This window comes from Schistocerca piceifrons, chromosome 6 (genome assembly GCF_021461385.2).
Source record: "Schistocerca piceifrons isolate TAMUIC-IGC-003096 chromosome 6, iqSchPice1.1, whole genome shotgun sequence".
Classification (NCBI taxonomy): Eukaryota; Metazoa; Arthropoda; class Insecta; order Orthoptera; family Acrididae; genus Schistocerca; species Schistocerca piceifrons.
This window is the reverse complement of record NC_060143.1, coordinates 348,659,718-348,684,040: the sequence shown is the minus strand read 5'-3', so window position 1 is coordinate 348,684,040 and position 24,323 is coordinate 348,659,718. Positions and strand designations below refer to the sequence as shown.

General features: G+C 38.7%; 1 protein-coding gene across 1 annotated transcript in view; it reads left to right on the top strand.

Moving 5' to 3' along the window:
• Window positions 1-24,323, top strand: part of LOC124803383 — a 514,737-nt gene that overhangs the window by 245,531 nt on the left and 244,883 nt on the right. Inside the window, 9 exon segments of the mRNA XM_047264568.1 lie at window positions 18,964-19,127; window positions 19,995-20,110; window positions 20,881-20,984; window positions 21,163-21,378; window positions 21,757-21,887; window positions 22,115-22,372; window positions 23,089-23,293; window positions 23,488-23,616; window positions 23,864-24,103. Of these exon segments, the coding sequence (XP_047120524.1) occupies window positions 18,964-19,127; window positions 19,995-20,110; window positions 20,881-20,984; window positions 21,163-21,378; window positions 21,757-21,887; window positions 22,115-22,372; window positions 23,089-23,293; window positions 23,488-23,616; window positions 23,864-24,103 (1,563 nt within the window).

The following is a 24,323-nucleotide window of genomic DNA, read 5'->3' as shown; positions in this document are numbered from 1 at the left end:
ATTTCACGTGTTTCTCAAACGTTACTGAGATCATTAAGAGCGAGCGTTTGGAAACAAATTAATCGGTTCGTAAGTACTAGGAAAAGACTGCCTGACGCCCTGTTGAAATATGAACTCACTTAAAGCGCTTCTGAAAGGAGCATATCGGAATTGATTTAGAGTCCTTGGCAGCTGCTGTATGCATAGTGTGGAAATCAGTGTCCTGTGCGTAGTAGATGCCACTTTGAACACTGTTCTGAATCATTGGAATTACAAGGCGATCTCGCGTACGGTGAACGACATATGAAGCAGAACGGACATGAATGCACTTGTAGGGAAGACGACTGGTATATTAAGATTTGTCTTAAGGGACTTGCGTGCAAGACTCTTGTTCCATTAGTCGCAGCAGACGTGATTGGGGATTATGAAAGAATTTTGAAACGCGATATTGCGTCATAAGAGGTGTAGCCCTTACGAAAGTATAACAGATATACCCAACAAGCCTACGTAAGACAATGTACCGTTAGATCTTTATGGATGAATGTAAAGAAGCAGTATTAGATGTATAGGGTGTAAAAGTTCTACTGCCTGCATCATAGATCTCACGGAGAAGTCACGATAACAAGGTAAGAGTTCAAGGGGTTTCTACAACATTTTTCGTTTCGTCTGTCCAAGCGCAAATGGAGTAAGACAGGGAGGTGGCGGGATAGGTGGCTTATTCAGTACGCGGATTCTTTTTGCGTGAGATTATGTAGTTCCGGAATATTTTTGTGACTTCCCCGTAACTGTTCTTCAGAGAGCTGTTACGTTGCAGCACTGGAGTACGCAAGGCATTATCGTCCCTTCAGAGGGCGAGAAAGGCGCGGGCAAGACTGGTTTGATGAGGGACCGCAAGTTGCAGTCGTACCCGACAGCCTGTGGGGTCAGAACGCGGGTAGCGAGCGAGTGACCTTGAGGTGTGCGCTTGCGAAAGTACTTGGTCGCAGCATGACATCAGAACCTGAGGACTGCATCACCTTGGAGACGGGCACATGTTCCCACTTGCCTGCAGAATCTCTCCGGCTTGCTGTATTGTTTGCTGTGGCCCGATCTTCGCAATCTAAACCTCGCTGACGGCAGCAGCTGTTCGTATCGTCCTGGTTCGGAGAAGCAGTAAATGCCTGTTACGTTCTCTAGGTATGTTTTTAGCTTTTGTTAAATTGATTTCCCAGGAGACTGCTAGAAATGGACTTTGATATTGTGGTAGCTGCGTGCGTACGAACTATTCATTATTCGCTCCGGAGCGAACACAAATGAAAGAGCATCAGCGAAGGAGCATTATCTCATATGTAGTCACTGGGAGAGAGCGACCAAAGAGGATTTGGTCACGTTCAGTTGGTATTCGCAGGTTCGAGCTCGAATACCACTTTTCGTATTTCAGCGAACCATCAAAGGAAGATCGCGTACTCCCTGCTTCAGTGCTCGCAGCATAGGGACCATTCGTGCTGTTTTACGCGCGAACTACCATCGTTATTAACGTGAGATGCGTGAGTGAAAGTTGACTGGAGAGTGAGCGACAGAGTTGACAGAAGAGAATGTAATGTGGATAACAGAAGAACATAGCTAATACCTGTGGCGTCTTGCCCTCTCGTCGCTAATTAAACAAACAACATTAGTAGTTTTATTTCCAGAATGCAAATTGACAGTTGTATTGTATGTTAACCGGGGACCTAGAAACGACGGAGAGGCTCCGTCCCCGCCGCAGCCGCAGTGGTCCACAACCCCACGACGACTACCGCAGTCCACTTCACCCCTCCGCCGTCCCACACCGAACTCATGGTTATTGTGCGGTTCGGCCCCCGGTCGATCCTCCAGGGAACGTCTCACACCAGACGAGTGTAACACCAATGTTTGCGTGGTAGAGTAATGGTGGTGTACGCATACTTGGAGAACTTGTTCGCGCAGCAATCGCCGACATACTCGTAGTGTAACTGAGGCGGAATAAGGGGAACCAGCCCACATTCGCAGAGGCAGATGGAAAACCGTCTAAAAACAATCCACATACTGGCCGGTTCACCGGACCTCGACACAAATCCGCCGGGCGGATTCGTGCCTGGGACCAGGCGCTCCTTCCCGCCCGGAAAAATTGGCAATACTTAAATTTACTACATCAAATGTCGCTAGCGAGAGGCGACATGAAAACAACACAGTTTTTGCTATACACAAAGTCCAAGGAACTACTTGTTACGGAGCTATAATCACGTTGCAGACTCGGGCCGATCTTGTGCGGCCGAGGTTAGCATGCCCGCCCGGAAAAATTGGCAATACTTAAATTTACTACATCAAATGTCGCTAGCGAGAGGCGACATGAAAACAACACAGTTTTTGCTATACACAAAGTCCAAGGAACTACTTGTTACGGAGCTATAATCACGTTGCAGACTCGGGCCGATCTTGTGCGGCCGAGGTTAGCATGAGCTGCGTTTATATGCAGCTGTTGCAGGTGGCGCGCCTGACGCAACGCGGTCCGATTCCGCGCACCTTTGGCCGCCGATTCTTCACTGCCTTCTCTGGTCTTTCGTTTCGCCCCTTCGTTCCGGCGTTTGTAGTTAGGCCTGAACATTGTAGGTGCTTGTGTGACCTAAGAGATCCATAGCACGAAAACATTCGAATAGGGGAGAAAATAATGTAGTCACCGATTTTTCTACAGCTGTAGGAGAATGTGTCATGAACAACAACTAAAAAATACGCTACGGTGGAGTGTGGGGTAGGTGGGTTGGTTAAAAGGACACTATATTTCACTTGATTAGCTCGAAAACCGCCGCTTCTAGCGGAAATATTTCACCTTCATAGGTCTGCAGACTGAAGAGCAGGCAGATGAGACTCCACTCTATCCATCTGATTTCCTCTTAAGAAGCAATTACAGGGTGTTTAACAAAGTTATGCCGATCTTCCCCAGTGCGCCTCGTGGATCACTGACGATGCACTGCAAACATGCCTGGCAGATGTTTATTTTACACAAAGTGCGGGGTGGCCGAGTGGTTCTAGGCGTTACAGTCTGGAACCGCGCGACCGCTACGGTCGCAGGTTCGAATCCTGCCTCGGGCATGGATGTGTGTGATATCCTTACGTTAGTTAGGTTTAAGTAGTTCTAAGTTCTAGGGGACTGATGACCTCAGAAGTTAAGTCCCATAGTGCTCAGAGCCATTTGAACCATTTTTTTACTACACGGAATGCAGATACGAGTTACTACTGATACTAACGCAAGAAAAGACAGAATCTACGTAAATATGTGCACAATGTTAGAGGGGGAAATTGGCTCTTCTTCAGGGAAATGCAACTTAGCTCACCGCGAGCACTTCTCGCATTTCGTTTTGCAGGCCGACCAGCGTTTCTTGACCGGTTCTTTTGTGTGAATAAATGAAATAACTTCTTAAGGTTAGTGTTAATATTGTGTAATTATTTTTAAGGGGGCTATTAGGTAAAAAACTTAAACAGCTGGAGCTGTCAGCTATCGACCACACCGAAGAGCCTAACCCAAGTGTAACATGCTGTCAATATGTATTCGACAGTTTCGATTTCATTGCCTCTTCTGCCATTGGCTGGAATACTTCTCAGTGCATGACGTTTATCAAATGCATCACCCCAGCCTCAGCTCCTCCAACATCTGAAGAGGCCCAGAGGCTTAAATTGCCTCCCTTTGCAAAGGTAGGTCGTCATCTGGCCGTCACAGAACTTGAGCCGTTTCAACGTAAGTCAGGTAATGCACTGCAGCAGATCACTGTTCTAGATTTAACATGAGCAAATCCATTCCAGCACACACATTCACACCCCTCGTGGAAGATACACTGTCGATGTGTGGTAAGTGGTTCCATTCAGTGCAGTTCACTCTACAAGTGCCAGCAGTTTCTGAATGAAAAAGATTTATGCAGTCTACCGATAACACAGTTAATGGTGAGAGAAGTGCAGTAATACAGCGTCACTTCAGATTCTACACTTCTCACCTGTTGTTTACAGTTATTTATTTTTAATAAAAGCTCACTAAACAACTGCAGTATTCCTTTAATAAACTGAAATTAACTCCGCTATATAAAAACAAACTCAGCGAAGTTATTTTGTCTATTCACATAAGAGAACTGGACCGGAAATGCTGGAGAGATAGTCTGAATAGTGAGCATCGCTTGTGCTGGGGAAGTTTAATTTCCTCTCTAACAGCGTGCGGAAATTTACGTAGATTCTGTCCGTATGCGTTTACTGCGTTATTTTTATTAGTAGCTCATATCTGCATTCCATGTAGTGTTAACGCACTTTTTTGGGAAATTAACACCCCTCGGGCGTATCTGCGCACAATGACGCCACTGATCCACAAGGCGCGCTGTGGAGGGTCGGTATAACTTTGTGAAAAACCCTGTATTTCCTTGAAACGTGGGGAACCACCCGTTGGCTCTTCAGTTTGCAGGCCTTTGAAGGAGGGACGCGCGTGATCGCAATCCGGCGACACGCCTTCCCGTAGGGTCCCTGCGCTACTGCACTATACGTGGTACACACATTTAATATGTTTCTTAACCCGCAGTAAACATTAATTTAAAACCACTAAAACACTGTTTTAAATAACTGCGGTTTTTCCATACCTTGCAACTCGTAAACTGTTAGTTCTCCTACTCACGATCAAATGAGAGTTGTCAAATCCTGAAGTAATTTTTTAGAGTCAGTGTTCTCACTTTCAAAAGCGTATGTTGTATTTTGCACTTCCTGAACTATTGGTTTGAAGTCACCCAAATATAACTTATTCACAGGATCGCAGTACATGTCTACAGCATTTTTTTTTTCTTCCCACTGTGATAATATTCTTGTAACTATCTCAATAGAAAGTCATCGCGTCACACAGCAGGCATTTTCGAAGGTTCCTGACCTTCTGTTAATGTTTTATAAATGACCCTATACATTGCTTGGCGCTTACAAGAGTGCAGAAACCAGTTGTAGATTCTTGGCAGTGTCTCATCTCTTCCAACAGAAACTGCAATGAATGACAAACACATAATCAAGTATGGTAAGTTTAAATCTAAAGTGCCCAGAAAGAGTACTGGAGAGGCAAAATGCGAGGAAGGCATGGTTACAAGACATTGACAATATTACACTAAAGGAGAGATACTATAAAATCCGCAAGGAAACACAACGAACTCTAAGACAAGAGAAGAGAAAACACTACAACAACATGGTAAGAGAAGCGGAGGATGATTTCAAGCATCACAGAGCAAGGCAGATGTACCAGAATATAAAAAAGTCCTTGGGAAAATTCACTAAAAGGGAACAGTTTATAAAGGACCATAATGGGAAAATACTTACAAACAAGAATGACATACAAGAAACATGGAAGACATACTTTACACAGCTGCTCAACTGCAATGATCCACAATATTACTTTACATTTGAAGAACCAGATACAGTTGGTATACAAGTCACCACACCATCAGTAAATAAAATAAGACAAACAATAAAGAAATTAAAGAACAACAAGGCCTGTGGGGAAGACCAGGTATATGCTGAGCTTTTAAAAAATGGAGGACCACAATTGGAAATAGAACTACATTCCTTAATTGAAACAATTTGGGAGACAGAAAACATACCGGCCGATTGGAAAGCTGCAATTATATGCCCCATCTTTAAGAAGAATGATCCCCTTGTCTGTGATAACTACAGAGGAATTGCCCTACTCGATGTCACGTATAAAATTTTGTCGATGTGTATACTACACAGACTGATTCCCATAACCGAAGAACTGATTGGGGACTACCAATGTGGTTTCCGCACTAACAGATCCACTTTGGATCACTTATTCACATTGAGACAAATAAATGAGAAGGCATGGGAATTTAATGTAGATATCCATATTCTATTTATAGACTTCAAGAAGGCCTATGATAGCATACACCGACAGACACTCTTAAACACCATGAAAGAATTTGAAATACCATTAAAATTAATCAAATTGGTTAAAATGTGTTTGGAAGAAACCATATGCAAAGTTAAGACACCTGCAGGAGAGACTTAAAATTTTAAGGTGTACACTGGACTGAGACAAGGGGATGCCATCTCACCTATTCTATTTAATATTATCTTAGAGAAGATTGATAGAGAATTCACCAAAACTAATCCGCAAGGGATCCAACTGCAGGGACAGAACATTACTAGACTTGCTTATGCAGATGATGTAGCCTTAATAAGCACTTCAAAAGCTGAATTAATCAGGATGATGCAAAATTATTACAAAATAGCTGAGAAAGCTGGACTTCATGTGAATGAAGAAAAGACAGAATATCTAGTCATAAGTAAAAAAACTCCAAAAGAATACACCACTGACCGTAAATGGTCTCACTTTCAAGGCAGTTGACCACTTCATGTACTTAGGGAGTCTTTTTAGCAGAGACAATAGAGCAGAAATAGAAATAGACGCCCGTCTAGCAGCAGCTAATAGAACTTTTTACAGCTGTATCAAAATTTTAAGGATGAGATCACTTAGTACTGAATTCAAAATCCGTTTTTATCAGTCAACTATTGTACCAGTAGCATTATATGGATGTGAAGCTATTACATTCAGGAAAAAAGATGAAGAAAAACTGTTGATATTTGAAAGAAAAATACTAAGAAAAATATTTGGACCAATCTTCGATGAAAATTTCATGGAGTGGAGGATAAGGAAAAATGAAGAACTACGGGAGCAGTACAAACATAGTATCATTGTGGAAATGTTAAAGAAGAGAAGACTGAACTGGACTGGTCATGTAGCAAGGATGCCGGAGAACAGACTACCCAAAATAGCATCCACTAAGAAATTAGAAGGAAAGAGAAGAAGAGGAAGACCTCGAATTAGGTGGATGGAGAATATCCGGGAAGATGCAGCTAGGATGGGCATCAACTCTGATTGGACAATAATTTCCTTGGATAGAAATAATTGAAAGAGGCTCGTAGAGCAGGTGTATGGTCGATAAGACCTTAGCCACGTGTAAAGTAAAAGTAAGTAAGTTTAAATCTAGTTTCAGCCTCTCAAATTTATCATTGGTTATTCCTGTGTTTTCGGAAGCATTGTCAATCAATCCCGATCCCAATCATATTTTCTGAATTAAGTTTGACACCCCAACAAAGCTTTTATTGAATTAACAATGGCTTCAGCTGTACCAGATTCTGATTCCACCAAAGCCAAGAACGTGCACATTATTTTCTGCATTGAGACGCTGAAACAGGATATAAAAACGCGAGTAATTTTGTGACATATATCTGCTGATTCATCTAAAATTAAGCTGAATTCATTCTCAGTTTATTTTGACGCGACATTTCCGTGGAGCTAACACGTTACGGCAATTTCTCTGCCCATACTTCTGTATAACTTGAGTTGTCTAAAATTTACAATCTGAAAATTGTTTTTTTCCATAATTCTGAAAAGTGATCACACGAAGCAAATGAAGTGTGTTCAACAATGAACATACAGATATCTGCTTCCGAAAATTTATTGCCATTCATTTTAGCCTCGCTTTTAAACGGAAGCTTCCATTATCGAAAACTTTTGAAAATATCCGGAAATTTGCTGTGTTAACTTTCGCGCTTGCAGTAGGTACAGTAAGCTCTTGTAGTGTCATTTTCAACAGGCCGTAACCACTCTTTAAATTGAGGATAGAACTCCCAAACCTGCCTGTAATGTTCGTATTTAGGATTGCTAATTTTGCACGTGGACATACTTAGTCAAACAGTGTAGTGAACGTAACTCAACACTGCAAGCAAATTGTGTAACAGTACACTGCATTCTGGGAAACTCACTGTTGTAACTTGTTTTGTAGATTTGAACGAGGGAGTTCACAGCGCAAGTTGCTCTTGCTTCATAGGTGGTGGAGTATAGGAAGGCAAAGCTAGTACTGATTGTTGTTGGTATATTGGTATATAAGGAGTGCTAACGTCAGGAGTAAGCTTACACGCGTCTTACAATGGAAAACAAGTTCTTTCTTCCTTTCGTTCCCCCTCACGCACTAAACAACCTATAATCGCAATAGAGGTATATGGTGTAAAAGTTTTCTCCCATTATTTGGGAGTTCGGGTAGTGAAAAACTTCACGTTTTCCATAATATATTCGAGTAGACCCCCAAAAAAAGTCGGCAGTCCCAAACATGAATTTTAGTCGCTGTTGTACTTGTCAAATACCTCATATTTAGCGACTTTTCCCCCCAAGTTGGCCACAGCGGTCTTCGTTGAGTGTGCAATTGGTACAGATCAATCATACTAACGCTCAAATGAAAGTGTCATTTCTGAAGCACTTGTTTGCAGACGGATTACATCGAGAGGTCAGTGGCTGTAACTCTTGCCTCTCCCTTTAAGGGCGGATCTCGTTTGCCATACATGTGGAATAACATGCTTGAAAACAGCTTTTAGCAGAATGGAAATCACGAACATTTGCAAACGATTCGTCATTCATCATTGCCATCTTCTTTAACCTGTAAACAAGCGTTTACATTTGGTGGGAACCGAAGAGAACACAAGAGAGCAAGCATAGCGTGCAAATTTATGAACTGGTTAATATATTAGCTAGGGGTAGGGGGGGGGGGGGGGAGACGTGGACCACAACGCCGTGTATAATTCCAAGTCATATGACTTGTGCGGCGTAATGTGTGCACGCAGGCGCCTTGAATACTCTTTTGAATGTGTTTACATCTCTAGTGTAGGCAGATTCTGACCAGAATTATTATGGATTTCGCACACGTAATTCAGTCATTTCAACAATTCGTATATTCGATATCGGAAATGATGTGGGCTGAAAACTTCGAAGAGATGTGCCGCTCCAGATCGAATTTTCACTCTGCAGCGGAGCGTGTCTTCATCTTAAATTTCCTGGGAGACGAAAACTATCTACTGGATCAGGGCTCAAGTCCTTAGCCTTTCGTGGAAAAATGCTCTACCGACTGAGTTATGCAAGCATGTCCCGTGATCTACCCTCACGTATTCCGCCAGTACCTCATCTATCTTCCAAACTTCACAAAAGATCTCGTGTATACTTTGCGGGACTACCACTATTGGAAGAAGTAATATGGCGGAGACATTGGCCTGGGGGATCGTTTCCTGCAAGGTATGCAGGAGAACACCTGTGAAGTTTGGGAGGTATAGGAGATTATGTACTGGCGGAGGTAGGGCTGTTAGTGCGGATCGTGAGTTGTGCATGGATAACCCTAGTCGATCACTTGCCCGCGAAAGGCAAAGGTCCTAGGTTCGAACCCCGGTCCGGAGCACAATTTTAATCTGCAACGGCAGCAATGTGAAGTGACTTCCTATTATGTCAGAGTGAAAGCGTTCCCACAAAATTTATTATTTTCCCCTCCTACATCCAGCAGACGAACTGTTGATCACTCCCCGAAGTATTCTTAGGAACTAAATTCTTCCGTTTTACGTTCTGCTACGGTTATTCTTTTGTTTATCCTTAGGATAGCTAAAATATTAACCGCTTATTCACCGCGTCATAGGAACTTCTTGGCAACTGTAAAATAAGCACAGATATTATTCGTAATGAACATTGCTTGATATTCAACGGCTTGACTGGCACCACACTCCCCAGTTACCTACCACTTGACTTGTAAATGCAATGTAATATAGTCACGTTAATTATCCCGATCATTTTATGCATTAATTTCGTACACTGCCTGGACATTAATCAACACACAAAGCGCCTATTCCAATAAATAATAATAATAATAATAATAATAATAATAATAATAATAATGGACAGGTAGACAATTTAAGAAAATTCTTTCTAGAACGAGCAGAAACTAGCAAAATACACAAGGCAATCACCCACATAAATACATCGGCTACACCACTACAATTTCATAACCACCTCTACAACCCTTTAGATCACATAACATCAACAGACACAAAGAAAGTAAATTGGAAAAAGAAAACACTACATGGCAAGCACCCGTATCATCTAACACAGCCACACATCGATCAAGACGCATCCAACACATGGCTAAGAAAAGGCAATATATACAGTGAGACAGAAGGATTCATGATTGCAATACAGGATCAAACAATAAACACTAGGTATTACAGCAAGCATATTATTAAAGATCCCAATACCACAACGGATAAATGCAGACTTTGTAAACAACAAATAGAAACAGTAGATCACATCACAAGCGGATGTACAATACTAGCAAATACAGAATACCCCAGAAGACATGACAATGTCGCAAAAATAATACATCAACAGCTTGCCTTACAACATAAACTTTTAAAACAACACGTTCCTACATACAAGTATACACCACAAAATGTACTGGAGAATGATGAATACAAATTATACTGGAACAGATCCATTATAACAGATAAAACAACGCCACATAACAAACCTGACATCATACTCACCAATAAAAGAAGAAATTAACACAACTAATCGAAATATCCATACCCAATACAACAAATATACAAAAGAAAACAGGAGAAAAAATTGAAAAATACATCCAACTGGCTGAGGAAGTCAAAGACATGTGGCATCAGGATAAAGTTGACATCATACCAATTATACTATCAACTACAGGAGTCATACCACACAATATCCACCAGTACATCAATGCAATACAGCTACATCCAAACATATATATACAGCTACAGAAATCCGTAATTATTGATACATGTTCAATTACCCGAAAGTTCCTAAATGCAATATAACACATACCGTACAGTTAAAAGGAAGTGACGCTTGATCAAGGTCCGCGTCACTCCATTTTTAACCGGACTTAACGTCTGAGAAAGTGAAGACAATAATAATAATAATAATAATAATAATAATAATAATAATAATAATAGTAATAGTAATATCTAGGATACAGACAAAAAATAGGAATAGATGATAGAAATATTAAGGAAGAGCTAAAAGAAAAATATAGACAAAGACTAACAAAAATACTGAAAACAGAATTGACAGCAAGAAACAAGACAAAAGCTATAAATACCTATGCTATACCAATATTGACCTACTCATTTGGAGTAGTGAAATGGAGTAACACAGACCTAGAAGCACTCAATACACTTACACGATCACAATGCCACAAATATAGAATACATCACATACATTCAGCAACAGAAAGATTCACATTAAGCAGAAAGGAAGGAGGAAGGGGATTTATCGACATAAAAAACCTACATTATGGACAGGTAGACAATTTAAGAAAATTCTTTCTAGAACGAGCAGAAACTAGCAAAATACACAAAGCAATCACCCACATAAATACATCGGCTACACCACTACAATTTCATAACCACCTCTACAACCCTTTAGATCACATAACATCAACAGACACAAAGAAAGTAAATTGGAAAAAGAAAACACTACATGGCAAGCACCCGTATCATCTAACACAGCCACACATCGATCAAGACGCATCCAACACATGGCTAAGAAGAGGCAATATATACAGTGAGACAGAAGGATTCATGATTGCAATACAGGATCAAACAATAAACACCAGATATTACAGCAAGCATATTATTAAAGATCCCAATACCACAACAGATAAATGCAGACTTTGCAAACAACAAATAGAAACAGTAGATCACATCACAAGCGGATGTACAATACTAGCAAATACAGAATACCCCAGAAGACATGACAACGTCGCAAAAATAATACATCAACAGCTTGCCTTACAACATAAACTTTTAAAACAACACGTTCCTACATACAAGTATACACCACAAAATGTACTGGAGAATGATGAATACAAATTATACTGGAACAGAACCATTATAACAGATAAAACAACGCCACATAACAAACCTGACATCATACTCACCAATAAAAAGAAGAAATTAACACAACTAATTGAAATATCCATACCCAATACAGCAAATATACAGAAGAAAACAGGAGAAAAAATTGAAAAATACATCCAACTGGCTGAGGAAGTCAAGGACATGTGGCATCAGGATAAAGTTGACATTATACCAATTATACTTTCAACTACAGGAGTCGTGCCACGCAGTATCCACCGGTACATCAATGCAATACAGCTACATCCAAGCTTGTATGTGCAACTTCAGAAATCCGTAATTGTTGATGCATGTTCAGTTGCCCGAGGGTTCCTAGACGCAATGTAACATATGCCGTACAGTTGGAAGGAAGTGACGCTTGATCAGGGTCCGCGTCGCTTTCATTCCGAGCCAGACCTGGGGTCTGAGAAAGGAAGGACAATAATAATAATGTATTTAACCTTGCCCAGTAATCCTACCGGGAGAAGGGGACCTACAAGTTAACGTGGTCTCCTGGTGAATTTTCCATCATTGAGATGCAAAGACTAGGTTAAAGGCAGACTAAAATTCCTTGGTCCATTCGGGATTAGATTCCGCGATGTGTGTAATACCAACTAGACCTCTGTCTGCAACAGCGAAAGTTCAGCACTACTATTGGCAATAAATGTGTGTGGAAACGGAACAAATCTGTGTGCAATATTAACGCTTAGCTCTTAAACAAAAGTATGCTACAACGTATAATAACTATTAACAATTATTCGCTTTCATGTTGGTCGTATGCGCAGCATGCTATGCTTACTCCATCGATGTTCCTACTGTATGAGAACAATCAATTTCTTTTACAAGTACATATTGTTAAGCATTTTGAAAAGTGTGAGGCGTCCCCCTCAGCTTGGCGCCCTCAAGCGGCAGCTTCTGCCGCTTGGGCCTAAAACCGGCCTTGCTTGTACTCTCTCTTGATTTTCTGGAAATCAGTTTACCTGTTTGTACCAAGATGGCAACTGTATGTTACAGTTTTCATTTACATAAATATCATAAATATAACGAGCATACTTCGTGTTAAACTTCTCAAACTTTGGACGAATTCCGTTTCGAGACCAACTGACCAAAAACTAATAATCTTGTATTGTTTCGTACCGAGCGATAGTTGATTCTTTTCCCCCATTCCGGAGAGCGTAGCAATTGTTCAGAAATTGTTTCTCACCCATTTCACCACAAATATATCCAGTACAGTACACAGAATATAACGGCTGCGACAGTGGACTACTACAAACGTACACAGTATTGTTTGCTTTTGTTGGCAGTGACTGGAAACTAAACATTACCGGCAGGAGTCTTTGTTTCCTACTTCAACATGTGTAGAAGCCTAGAGTTTCAAGAAAATATGGATAAATTAGAAATGCGCCGAATCTTCAGTATTACTTTTGTTGAATCGCTTTGAATGTGCATTGAAGAACATTAAGAGTAGACTAGTTTATGGCAAATTATCCCCTCGATATCGCCAGAAATATTTAAGAAGTAAAAGATGTAAGTAAATATTTACCTATTTAATCAGAATACCAAATATGCTTTAGTAGTTGCAATGGTTTGATTTGCTTGTCACTGACAGTTCACGATGTGGTAACTGAAAATTTATATGGTCTTTACCTTGAATTGACAATGCGTTACTGAGTTGCCTCGGATAAGGAAGCTAGTAAAAAAGACTGGGGAGGTGAATTGGTATGTCCCGTATTTGGCGGGGCTAACTCGGGTTTACGCCAAACTAAGTCGGGATGAAAGAGATGACATAGCTTTCAGCGCTGTTCTCGCTTTCGGGCGGCTTAGGGAGCAAAGTTTGGTCTTTTGGCTTGAAATTGTGAAAAACCTGAAACATGCTCCTCAGATCTTTACGGCCATCGGGTGAACGTAATGTAACCAAAATCTTAACTAGCGTGAAAGAAACCGTAACTCAGCGCATGCCCGCCGTGCAGTGCGTTCGACTCGAGTTAGTAATAATCTCAACCCAAATCAGCATGTTTTATAAACCAAGCTGATTACCCTAAGCTCGCTCAGATCGAGTTGGCAGGAAAATCTAAATTATGTTCGACGCCGTTTGCCACGTTCATGCCTGTTCCGGTTGTAACTTCTCTTAAGATAACTGTAACCAAACCGAGTATGTCGAAACATTCTAAAAGAGTTCATTTCTCTCATTAGCATCTGCGAGGCTTGTGAACAGGTTTGATTGCAATTTTGTTTGTTATATGAAATCGGCGATCAAACTAAAAACACTTTTTTTTTTAATTGTCTGACATACAAATATCTGACATCATAGCAATATTTCCACCTATTGCCAAGTTTCCTCACAAGCCATATACTAAGTATTATATATATCTCTTTAACCTATCAGTAATTTTTTTTTTCTTGAGGGCATTTCATAAACGGCGATTTAGTAGCCAAATGCCTCGCCGCGAGCAATAATGGATGCCACTCTACAGTCTGAAATTACTGCTCATGGGACACCCTGAATTTGCTGAGAGATTTCGCTATAGGTCGTAATTCGAAAACACACTCATGAGACATTCGGAATTTGCTGTAAGGATTTTGGCGACGATATTAAGGTAGCCAACTACCATGGCTCGAGCATCAGTGTAAAGTTATCGCTTCCTCATCGTTTCCCTCAGTTTGCATTCTAAATTTTAATATGTGCATAATTTCCGAGTTGCCATGATGTTAATATTCCGTGTAGACTCACTTGTAAGTTACACTTCACGAATTTCGATCAAACAAAATAATTCACAATAAGCGCCTAGATCCCTAAAGACCACTGTGAGTGACGTCCCCTTCAGTAAGCACAGATTCAACTCGAGTTCGGTCGGCGCGACGGCGGTAAACTCCAACCTCGCTCTAAACCGTCATCGATAGCGGCGACCGCCGCGCAGCGTGTGAACACAGCTCGAATTATTAACAATCTTACTTGGGTTGACTAGAAATCGTCTCAACCAAGAGATAACCCGATTTTGTAATTCGAGTTGATCCATCTCCAAAGACCAGCAACACTTATCAAAGGTGAAAGTTGCACTGGGCGCGTGGACGATCTAGTCGTTAGGCGGCCCTCTTATCTAGAAGACCGGAAATTGAGAATGGAAATTGTTCGGTGGGACAAAAGAGATGAAAGCCGATGTGCGCTGTAGACTGTGGGGTGGGGCTGGACCTCATTTGATTCCCAGTGTTCTGCTCGGCAGCTCCCTGTAACTATGGGTGCTCGCTCGTTCGTGCGACATCTGCGTTTTAGAAACTTTTTGTGGCAGTCTGTGTTTAATTTCCGGACCGTAGGTGACTCACTGTATAATACAGTTCCCAAGTACATTATATGTCACAATTCTAGAACTTAGTTCTCTCAGCTCATTTCATCAATCAATCAATCCATTCAGTCGTCCTTCCATTGTGTTCCTTAGAACCTATTGAGATGTAGAACCTTCAGGGATATGCAGTGTGTCAAGATATACATTAACAAAAGACAAGCAAATCACAGACGGTACACATATTGAGAATCTGCATACAATATTAAAAATGAACTATTACTACACTGCTGTCATTTTCTAAGAAGGTATGGCCCCATGTTTTACTTCATATGTGAAGATCTATTTTTTTTTAATTGTACGTGTGACAAGTAAAACAAAATAGATTGTTTTAACTCTTGAACTAATATTGATATTTCTTGCACTAGGAACTTTCACTACTAAAACTAATTGCTGTGGTGGCCACCAAACTGGTATCTGCTCAATAAGTAATGACACTGAGTGAAGTATACTTAGTTTATGTAAGTGTCATTGCTACTGCACTTGTAACTTGTGCAGCTGTGTGTTCCTCCAACCATGTAGCTCGTCATCTGGACCCACAAGAAAAAGTCCACGGGAGTCAAGTTTGGGGGTGTTCAGTTGCCAGTATCAGAATGAGTTACCAGTATAGGCTACCAAGCAATTAGGAAACTCACTACATTTTGCAATCTCTTAACTGCTGCTTTTTGGGATGTTGTTGTAATCATTCTGCTTATTTTGTATTGTATTGTATTTTTATTGATCCAGGCAATCATAGTATTGTACAGCTGTACATATGATATTGGATAGGTCAAGAGAGCTATTTACAGTAATTTTTACAAATTGATGTTTACATTATTTTGTAGCAAGGAAATTATCTTTCTTCAACAAAACAGTTAATACAAATCAAAGAGATGTAAGGTTTTACATACAATATTGGATAGGGCAAGGGAACATATTTGCAGGTAATATTTAATAAATTGTTTTTACATTATTTTGCAATGAGGAAGTTAGCTATCTTTAACAAAACAGTAAATGCAAATGTTGTATGGTAAAATACAAACAGCCAATACAAATGTAATAGTAAAGTAGTCCAGTGTATTTCATAGACATGCACAGTATATAATTTTCAGACCTAATTGAACATTTATCATATTTTTTACATTTTTAACCCCTTTCAAAAAAATGATCAACTGCATAAAAGCAATGGTCCAAGAGATAAGTTAAAAAAATATGTGTGAAGGCTCTTGGGTTCTTTGTTGCTTTGATTTCATTGGGTAAATTATTATACATTTTTATCCCAACATTTAAAACACTTTTTTGGTAGCAGGTAGTTCTGGACTGAATCATACGTAGGTCAGATTGCTGCCTTGTTGCATAGTTGTGAATATCTCCATTGAATTTTAGTGTGCAGTCATTGTTTAACAGGTATGACTTGACAAATGAGACGATATTATAAATGTAAGCAGAGGGCAGTGTCATAATGCCATTTGTTTTGAAATGTTGTCTGCATGATTCGTTATGTCTTAGATTACATATTATGCGTATTGCCATTTTTTGCATTTTGAAAATATATCTACCTTTAGGTGAGTTCCCCCAAAATATGATTCCATACTGTAATGTAGAATGGAAGTAAGCATAATATACATTTATGAGAACAGATTTTGTGACTGATTTTTTGAGTATCCTTAAAATGTAACACACAGTTGAGAGCTTTTTTGAGATATAATTTGTGTGTGTCTCCCACTTAAGATTTTCTGCAAGCCATATGCCAAGAAACTTGACAGAGTCCACACACATAAGCTCTTGGTTATTTAGAATCACATCAGGCATTTCTTGATTTTGGGATGAGAGTCTGAAGTTGATGTAGGTTGTTTTCTGTATGTTTATAATCAGTTTGTTCTCGTTGAACCATTTGCTGAGTGACGACATAAGCGGTTTAATTTTTTGGTTGTGGTCCTCTGTATCAGTACCCGTTATTAGAATACTTGTGTCATCGGCAAATAGTGTGGTATGTCCTGTAGCAAGCTTTGTGCTTATATCATCAATGTATAGCAGAAACAGTATGGGTCCCAGGATTGAGCCTTGTGGCACACCATATCTAATAGGCATTGTGTCAGAGGAGTGGACAGTAGATTGATGGGTGGTTGTATTCTGTTTTTCAAAATTAATTTCAACTTTTTGAAATCTGTTTGACAGGTAAGATTCTAACCATTTGTTTGCAATTCCTCTTATACCTTTATTTGCTAACTTCTTAAGGAGTATGGTATGGTCAATTACATCAAACGCTTTGGATAAATCTAAAAAGATACCAGTAGTGATTTCCTTATTATCCAGTGCTTTTAAGGTTTCGTTGAGATATTCATAAATAGCTGTGGTAGTTGTCTTTTGCTTTCTAAAACCATGCTGGTGTTTTGTCAATAAGGATAGTTTATTAGTAAAGTCTTCCAATCTGGTGTAAAATAATTTTTCAAATATTTTTGAGAATGAGCTGAGTTGTGCTATGGGCCGGTAATTGGCTACATCATTTTTAGAGCCCTTTTTGTGAAGTGGGGTAATTTTAGAAGTCTTTAGTAGGTCAGGGAAAACTCCGTTTGTAAAGGATGCATTTATTATGTGGGTTAGGGGTTCTACAATGGATTCTCCACATTTCTTAACAATTAAATCAGGAATATTGTCACTACCACTGGAGTACTTATTCTTTAGTCCTTTTATAACTGTAAGTACTTCAGGATTGGAGACTTTGTGAAGAAACATTGATGCCTGTACCGGTGCGGTTTCTATTAGTGTTTGGTGTTGAGCATTTGGTCTGTGGCAGTTGTTCTTTATCAGGTTTTCTGCTATTTTGCTAAAATAGTCATTAAAACCATTTACTATTTTTTGGGGATCTGATGTGACTTCATCATTTAGGTTTAGTTTTAATGTTTTGTTTATAACATGCTGCTTACTGTTTGTTTCATTTTTTACAACCGTCCACAAGCCTTTCATTTTATTGTTAGATTCCTTTATAAATTTATCATTGTATAATTTTTTTGCTTGTTGGATAACTTTTCTATAGATTGCAAAATAGGTCTTACAATATGACCTAAACTGATCATCGACGTCATGGTGTTTCATGTGATTTTTTAAGTCACGCTTTTTTTGGCTGGAAATCCTTATCCCTTTTGTTACCCATGAGTTTGTGTGTTTGTTTCCGATTTTCCTGGATTTCAGTGGAAATGCAGTATTGAAGTGTTGGAGAAATGTTTCATGGAAGGAATTAAATATGTAGTTTACATCATTTTCTTTATAGACCTCTGCCCAGTTTTCAGCCCTTAACAGATAGTTAAAAAGCCTTATATTATCATTTCTGCAACACATTGGTGAAAAACAAATTTAATGTTCAAATATTGAAATATATTTAAGATTTAATTTCGTAAACACACAATGTGGTATTTTAAATCTCTATTTCAAGTTGTTTGCTGTGTGCCTGGATAGAACTAAATGACCTGGTACATCTATTGAAGCACACTGACACAATTAAGCTCTTTCTTCTATGAGTGAAGTGGCTGCTATTCACTGTAATCTGTTAAAATTGTGCCTCCAGTACTCTGAATATTAGCGAATTATTAGTTTCTTTGTAGTGAACTGTTGTTTTCTAATAAGATTCTTTAAGTTATAAATTATCAAATATTTTCAAAGAATGATGTCCAAATATCGAAATATGCTGTGCTATTGTGCTTCTGAGGATATTTCGTATGAAGCATGCCCTTTCTGTTTTGGAATCATTTACATTTATTACCAATAGTTTTGTAAGCCTAAAGTGGATTTTAAAAAGTTATAGTGTAAAGGCTCTCGAAATTGGTTTTCCACAATTTGACAGAAAGTGTTAAAACTTATTGATGATGGGTGTGGAAAATCAAATGTGTCTCTTTTGTGCCGACAGATATCCGACATTGTAGTGGGCCAGGAGACAAACATTTCAGCGAGAGATGCACTGCTGAGATGGGCACGCAGATCAACGGCAAAATATCCAGGCGTCCGCGTCTCCGATTTTACATCCTCCTGGAGGGACGGGCTGGCATTCAATGCTCTCATTCACCGCAACAGGTAATGGGTTAAATGCTTTCCTGTAAAGTATTTTTCAACCATTGATTGTGATATGTGGCATCTCGTATGTTGCAAGGAAAATACTGCCTTCTTATTTACTGTAATACTAACAGCAGGAAAACAATTTTTGTCTGTGAAAAATTAGATAAGTACTGGTATAAAAATAATCCAGTGACAGAAATCTCAGTGGTTTGGGGGTTGTCGATTACTGTTTCTGTTTTGAGTGAATCTTTTGTTCTTTAGTGCAACTATTACAACAACAATCGTAACTTACAGGTATGAGGAGATTTTAACCCACAGAATTATTAAAAAATAAAGTTCTCATGTGCTCTGGAAGAGTGTAAGTGTAGATAACGAATTGGTGGTGGGACACATTTGATAATGAATTGGTGGTGGAATACATCACTACAACCAATCCGTTCTTCTATGGGACAGCATTTCAGAAATAAAAACCAGATAGTATGGAAGCAGATAACTGTGGGCTGAAGGGTTGCATCACAATAATTTGTGCAGTCTTTTTGTAATTAGCAGGAAGCATGATTAGTATTTGACTTTGTGTGTTAATTAAATTCTTACGTATCAAAATATCATCTATTGTGGTCTGTTTTTGGATTTTATCTTTTATGCTCGTGAAATTGTACTAAAATATAGGTTCGGCCATCCATCAGTGGCACATGCTGTAAATATGATCTATTAAGTTGTCCGTATTCTTTATGTTTTCTGGTCACTTGAAAACTAAAATTAAGGACGAACCACCATAGATTGCCATTTTGTTTAAATTTGATTGCCCCCCCCCCTCCCCCATTGTAACCTTATTGTTAATACGAGTTTTGGACCATATTGTACAATCAATTCTTTCTGCTTTAGGCCAGACCTTATTGATTGGCGCTCAATTCGTTCAAGAGTTGTGAGAGAACGTCTCGAAACTGCTTTCACAGTAGCCGAGAGGGAGTATGGCGTAACAAGACTTCTTGATCCTGAAGGTAAATTTAGCTAGTAATTTCACAAACTTTTGTGCTTCTAGTGTAAGAGAAAAATATTAGTGCATTTAAAATCTTTAAATGTATGACAGTGAAACACTCATTTCACTTAAATACTGTTGCTATATATTGTGTAGACAAGTATATAAAATGAAAGCCTTGGTGTCTTTTTGTATAAAATTGTTACATTTATAGTTTTTGTTGTTTGGTGATGTCTCCTTTACACAGGATAGGACTTCTACCAGTATTTTGATTATTCGCTTTTGATTTTGTTAGAAGATTGCTTAAACAGCATTTCTACTTGAAACTAAGTATTAGGCAAATTATCATAAAGTTATGTTGCAGTGTTTCTGAACTTGGTGTTAGTAGCAAAGGAGACATTATATTTATTGTTTATTAATATTTGAAAATGGAAAATATTTGGAAAAAATACTCATCAGAATACTGTTTTCTTTTGCCACACAAGTGGTTCAAATTTTGATGAAAGCCTGTTGAATATGAGTAAAAATGTTGGATGGTAAACTAACAAAGTTTCTGTTATTTAATTACTTAAAGAACCTTTGTATAACAGTGGTCATATATGCTTGTAGGGCTGTAGGCTAACTGTCTTTGTACAAATCAATACAGTGTCATAAGTACACAAACAGAAAAAATGTCATTGTATCACCAGAAACTGATTTACTGGCTCGCAAAGGATAAATAAATTTGTCTTGGAGAGGAAGTTATGAAGCTGTGATTTGTTGTTAACGTTACTTGTTTTTTTTCTTTTTCAGATGTTGACACACCTGAGCCAGATGAGAAGTCTCTCATCACATACATATCATCACTTTATGATGTGTTCCCAGAACCACCCCCAATTCATCCACTTTATGATTCAGTAAGTGTCATTGAGGTTAATTCATTTTGTAATGCAATAATTTATTTTTTTTGTTCTTAATCTCAACCTATAGTATTTGTTAGAAGTCATAAGAGCAAATAATAACATCAAAACTAAAGTGAGTAACTGTAAACCCACCAGTTGGGCATGCATTTTGAAATAATTTCTGTTTTAACAGGAATCTCAACAGAGGCTATCTGAATATCGTGAACTGGCCAGCAGTCTGCATTTATGGATGAGAGAAAAAATTTCAGTGATGTTGGATCGCACATTTCCAAGCACTCTCATAGAAATGAAGAAACTTGCCGCAGAATCGAATCGATTCCGATCAGATGAAATTCCACCTAGACAGCGAGATAAACAGAAACTGCACTTAATCTACAGGGAACTTGAGGTAAGATGCAAGTAATGCACAGGGCACCCAGAAATATGTTTCAGATATTAGTTTCTTCTTCTTCTTCCATTTGGCCACCTTAGGACCACGTTAATTCACTTCAGCTTCGTTTCTTCTGGTATTTCTTATTTCTCAATATTCTTTCATTCTCATACTTTGCAACCTTCTTCGTTCTTCCATCCAAAATTATCTTGTTCTGGGTCTCGTACTGTCAATTTCTTTTATTTAAATTCGTCAGTTGTTCTGTGATGCAGAGTATCTATGATTTTTTCAGTGAACCAGTTGTGAATTTTAGCAGTTTTGTTTTTCTCCCTGGAATTAAAAGTAACCTACCTTTTATTATCTGGCAATGTTTAAGTTGGTTAATATTATTCGCAGAAATATTTTGAAGCTGTTGGAGAAGTAGACATTGAATCTGAACTTCAGTATGAGGTTATTGACAAGAATTGGAACAGACTGATGATTGCACACCAGGATCGTGATCATGCCATCCTCGAAGAGATAAAACGGTAAGAATGTTACTAAGCTTAATAAATTAATTAAAGCTCTGTAAATGTGTGGGCATCATACGTATTACAATAGTTTAAGCCAGTAGTCTGTATTGGTCTCCCTATTACAGCTTGACTTCACTGGAAATGAGGACTTGCCACATTTCGTGCCCACTGTTTGATGACATAGTTTGCTCATTCAGTTTTGATGCAGTAGTGTATTGCGTGTTTCTTTAATCCTGTTTCAGACTAGAAAGACTGCAAAGACTTGCTGAGAAAGTGCACCGTGAAGTTAAGCAAGTTGATTCTCGTCTGGGCGAGCTCGAGGTACGTGTTGAAGAAGAAGCTCGTCGTCTGGACCGCCTGCATCCTCTTGATGCAAAACATAATGTTGATTTACTGGAAACGGAGCTGAGAGGTACAGAGGATGCCATCAACAGCATGTTCACAGACACACAAGTCCTGCGTGAAGGACGGTACCCTCAGGCACCGGAATTGCATAAGAGGTTAGTTCTGTGCTGTTAGTACTTGTTGCATTGCATTGCATTAAGCCTTCCATTTGGTTCCTGTGATTATTAGCCACAATGAAATACAGTTTCATCACAAAATAGGTTTACTTGCAAGGTAAATACGTCTTGGTGATCTGTCTTATGTCTTAATTTGCACATACAGCTATAGTTCAGTAGACAAGGCTTATTATGATTTGTGATCTTTCCTCCTCGACCTTTCTGTAATGGTGAACCACTTGATAGCTCACTGTCACAACACAATGAATAATAGCATTCAAAGTTATAGATGAAGGCTGCAAACAGTGGTTTATCGGTTGACTAATGTTTATCACAACTTCAGCTGGAAATTTAGCAGAAATTAAAAGTCCTATATTGAGTCTCACACCACGGTCATCATGAACTGTTATTGCTCCTCCTCCTTTCTTCATGATTGGTGCTAAAGAAAATTATGAAAAAGTCGGTGTTGCATTGTTTAAGTAGATACAAATCTAGGAATTTTCTCACCGTTGTGAGAAAAATGGATGGATTTAAAAAAAAAAATACAGATATTCATGTATGAAAATAAACTGTATAGATTTGTACTTTAATTAATATCCTCACAATTAGATATCCTCACAATTAGATAAAATAACTCAGAATTAACTAAACTGAAACTAGTGAACAATAAAATTACTAACTTGTTACTAAGCGGTGCTCTTATTTATTTTGTGCAGAGTCCAGAAACTCCATCAACGTTGGGTTTCCCTAAGGCAATTGGTACATACCCATCTGGTTTCTCCTCTTGCATCATTATCATTCCCTGTAGAAGAACGAACTGTAACTAGACAGACACGCACTGTGTTGGAGACAAGACTTGTTGATACAAATGTGCATTTTAGACAGCTTCAAGAATGCTCTGAATGGTGTCGTTCTAAATTGGTAAGTGAAAGAGAAGTTTTTGTGCAATTTTTACAGATTTTAAGCGAAATTTGATATCAGTTGTGAGATGTCGGTTGGTATTTAGTAGTGATAAGAAATTTCTTTTCTTATTGAATAATGGTGCGAATGATGCAGGATTAGTAGTGATGGTAAGGCAACTATGATGATTCTGATTTATCGTTTTATTTTATTAGAAACAATTACAAGATGCTGAATATGGATCTGATTTACCAAGTGTCCAAAATGAACTTGAACTCCACCAGCGAGAACATAGAATCATTGAGCAGTTTCAGACAAAGGTTGAGCACTGCTCATTAGCAAAGGTAAGTTAAGACTTTGCTGCACGAATAGGACTGAATATGTTTCAGTCTATCATGAAATATGACTGATTATTTTGTTATTTTTATGATTTGTTGTGGTTGTATTAAGTTATGCTCATAAGAAATGAATGAAAAGTCATTTGATAGTGCCAAAAGATATTATGTAGTGTGCATTTTAGTCTTCTTTTCTCATTTTGTAATAAATATTTCTTTTTTCTTCTCTGTATGACTGTTTTTCTCATCTATACAGAGCAATTTCCATGGTGAAGAGCTGCAACTATACAATCAGCACCTTGGACAATTACAAAAGCTTTATAATGAATTGCTGGTCACTTCTAATAAACGACTGTCTGATCTAGAAGTGCTACAAGACTTCCTCCAATCAGCCACAAATGAGCTGGTTTGGTTGAATGACAAGGAAGAAACAGAAGTTACAAGAGACTGGAGTGATAAGTCGCTTAATGTACCTGCTCTGGAACAATATTATGAGGTAAGACCTGTTTTTAATCCCATTCATTTGTTTTAATATTTTTTCTTCCTAAAGGATTTGAGGTTTTAATTTTTTTTTAATTGAGCAAAAGCAAAGAACATTTTACTAATGTGAAATGCAGAAGAGTATGAAGATAAAGATTAGATAGGAATGTCATTATGGCATAAGTAGCACAACTGTGTGGTGAAAAATACAGGTTGACAATACTAGCGTTGAATGA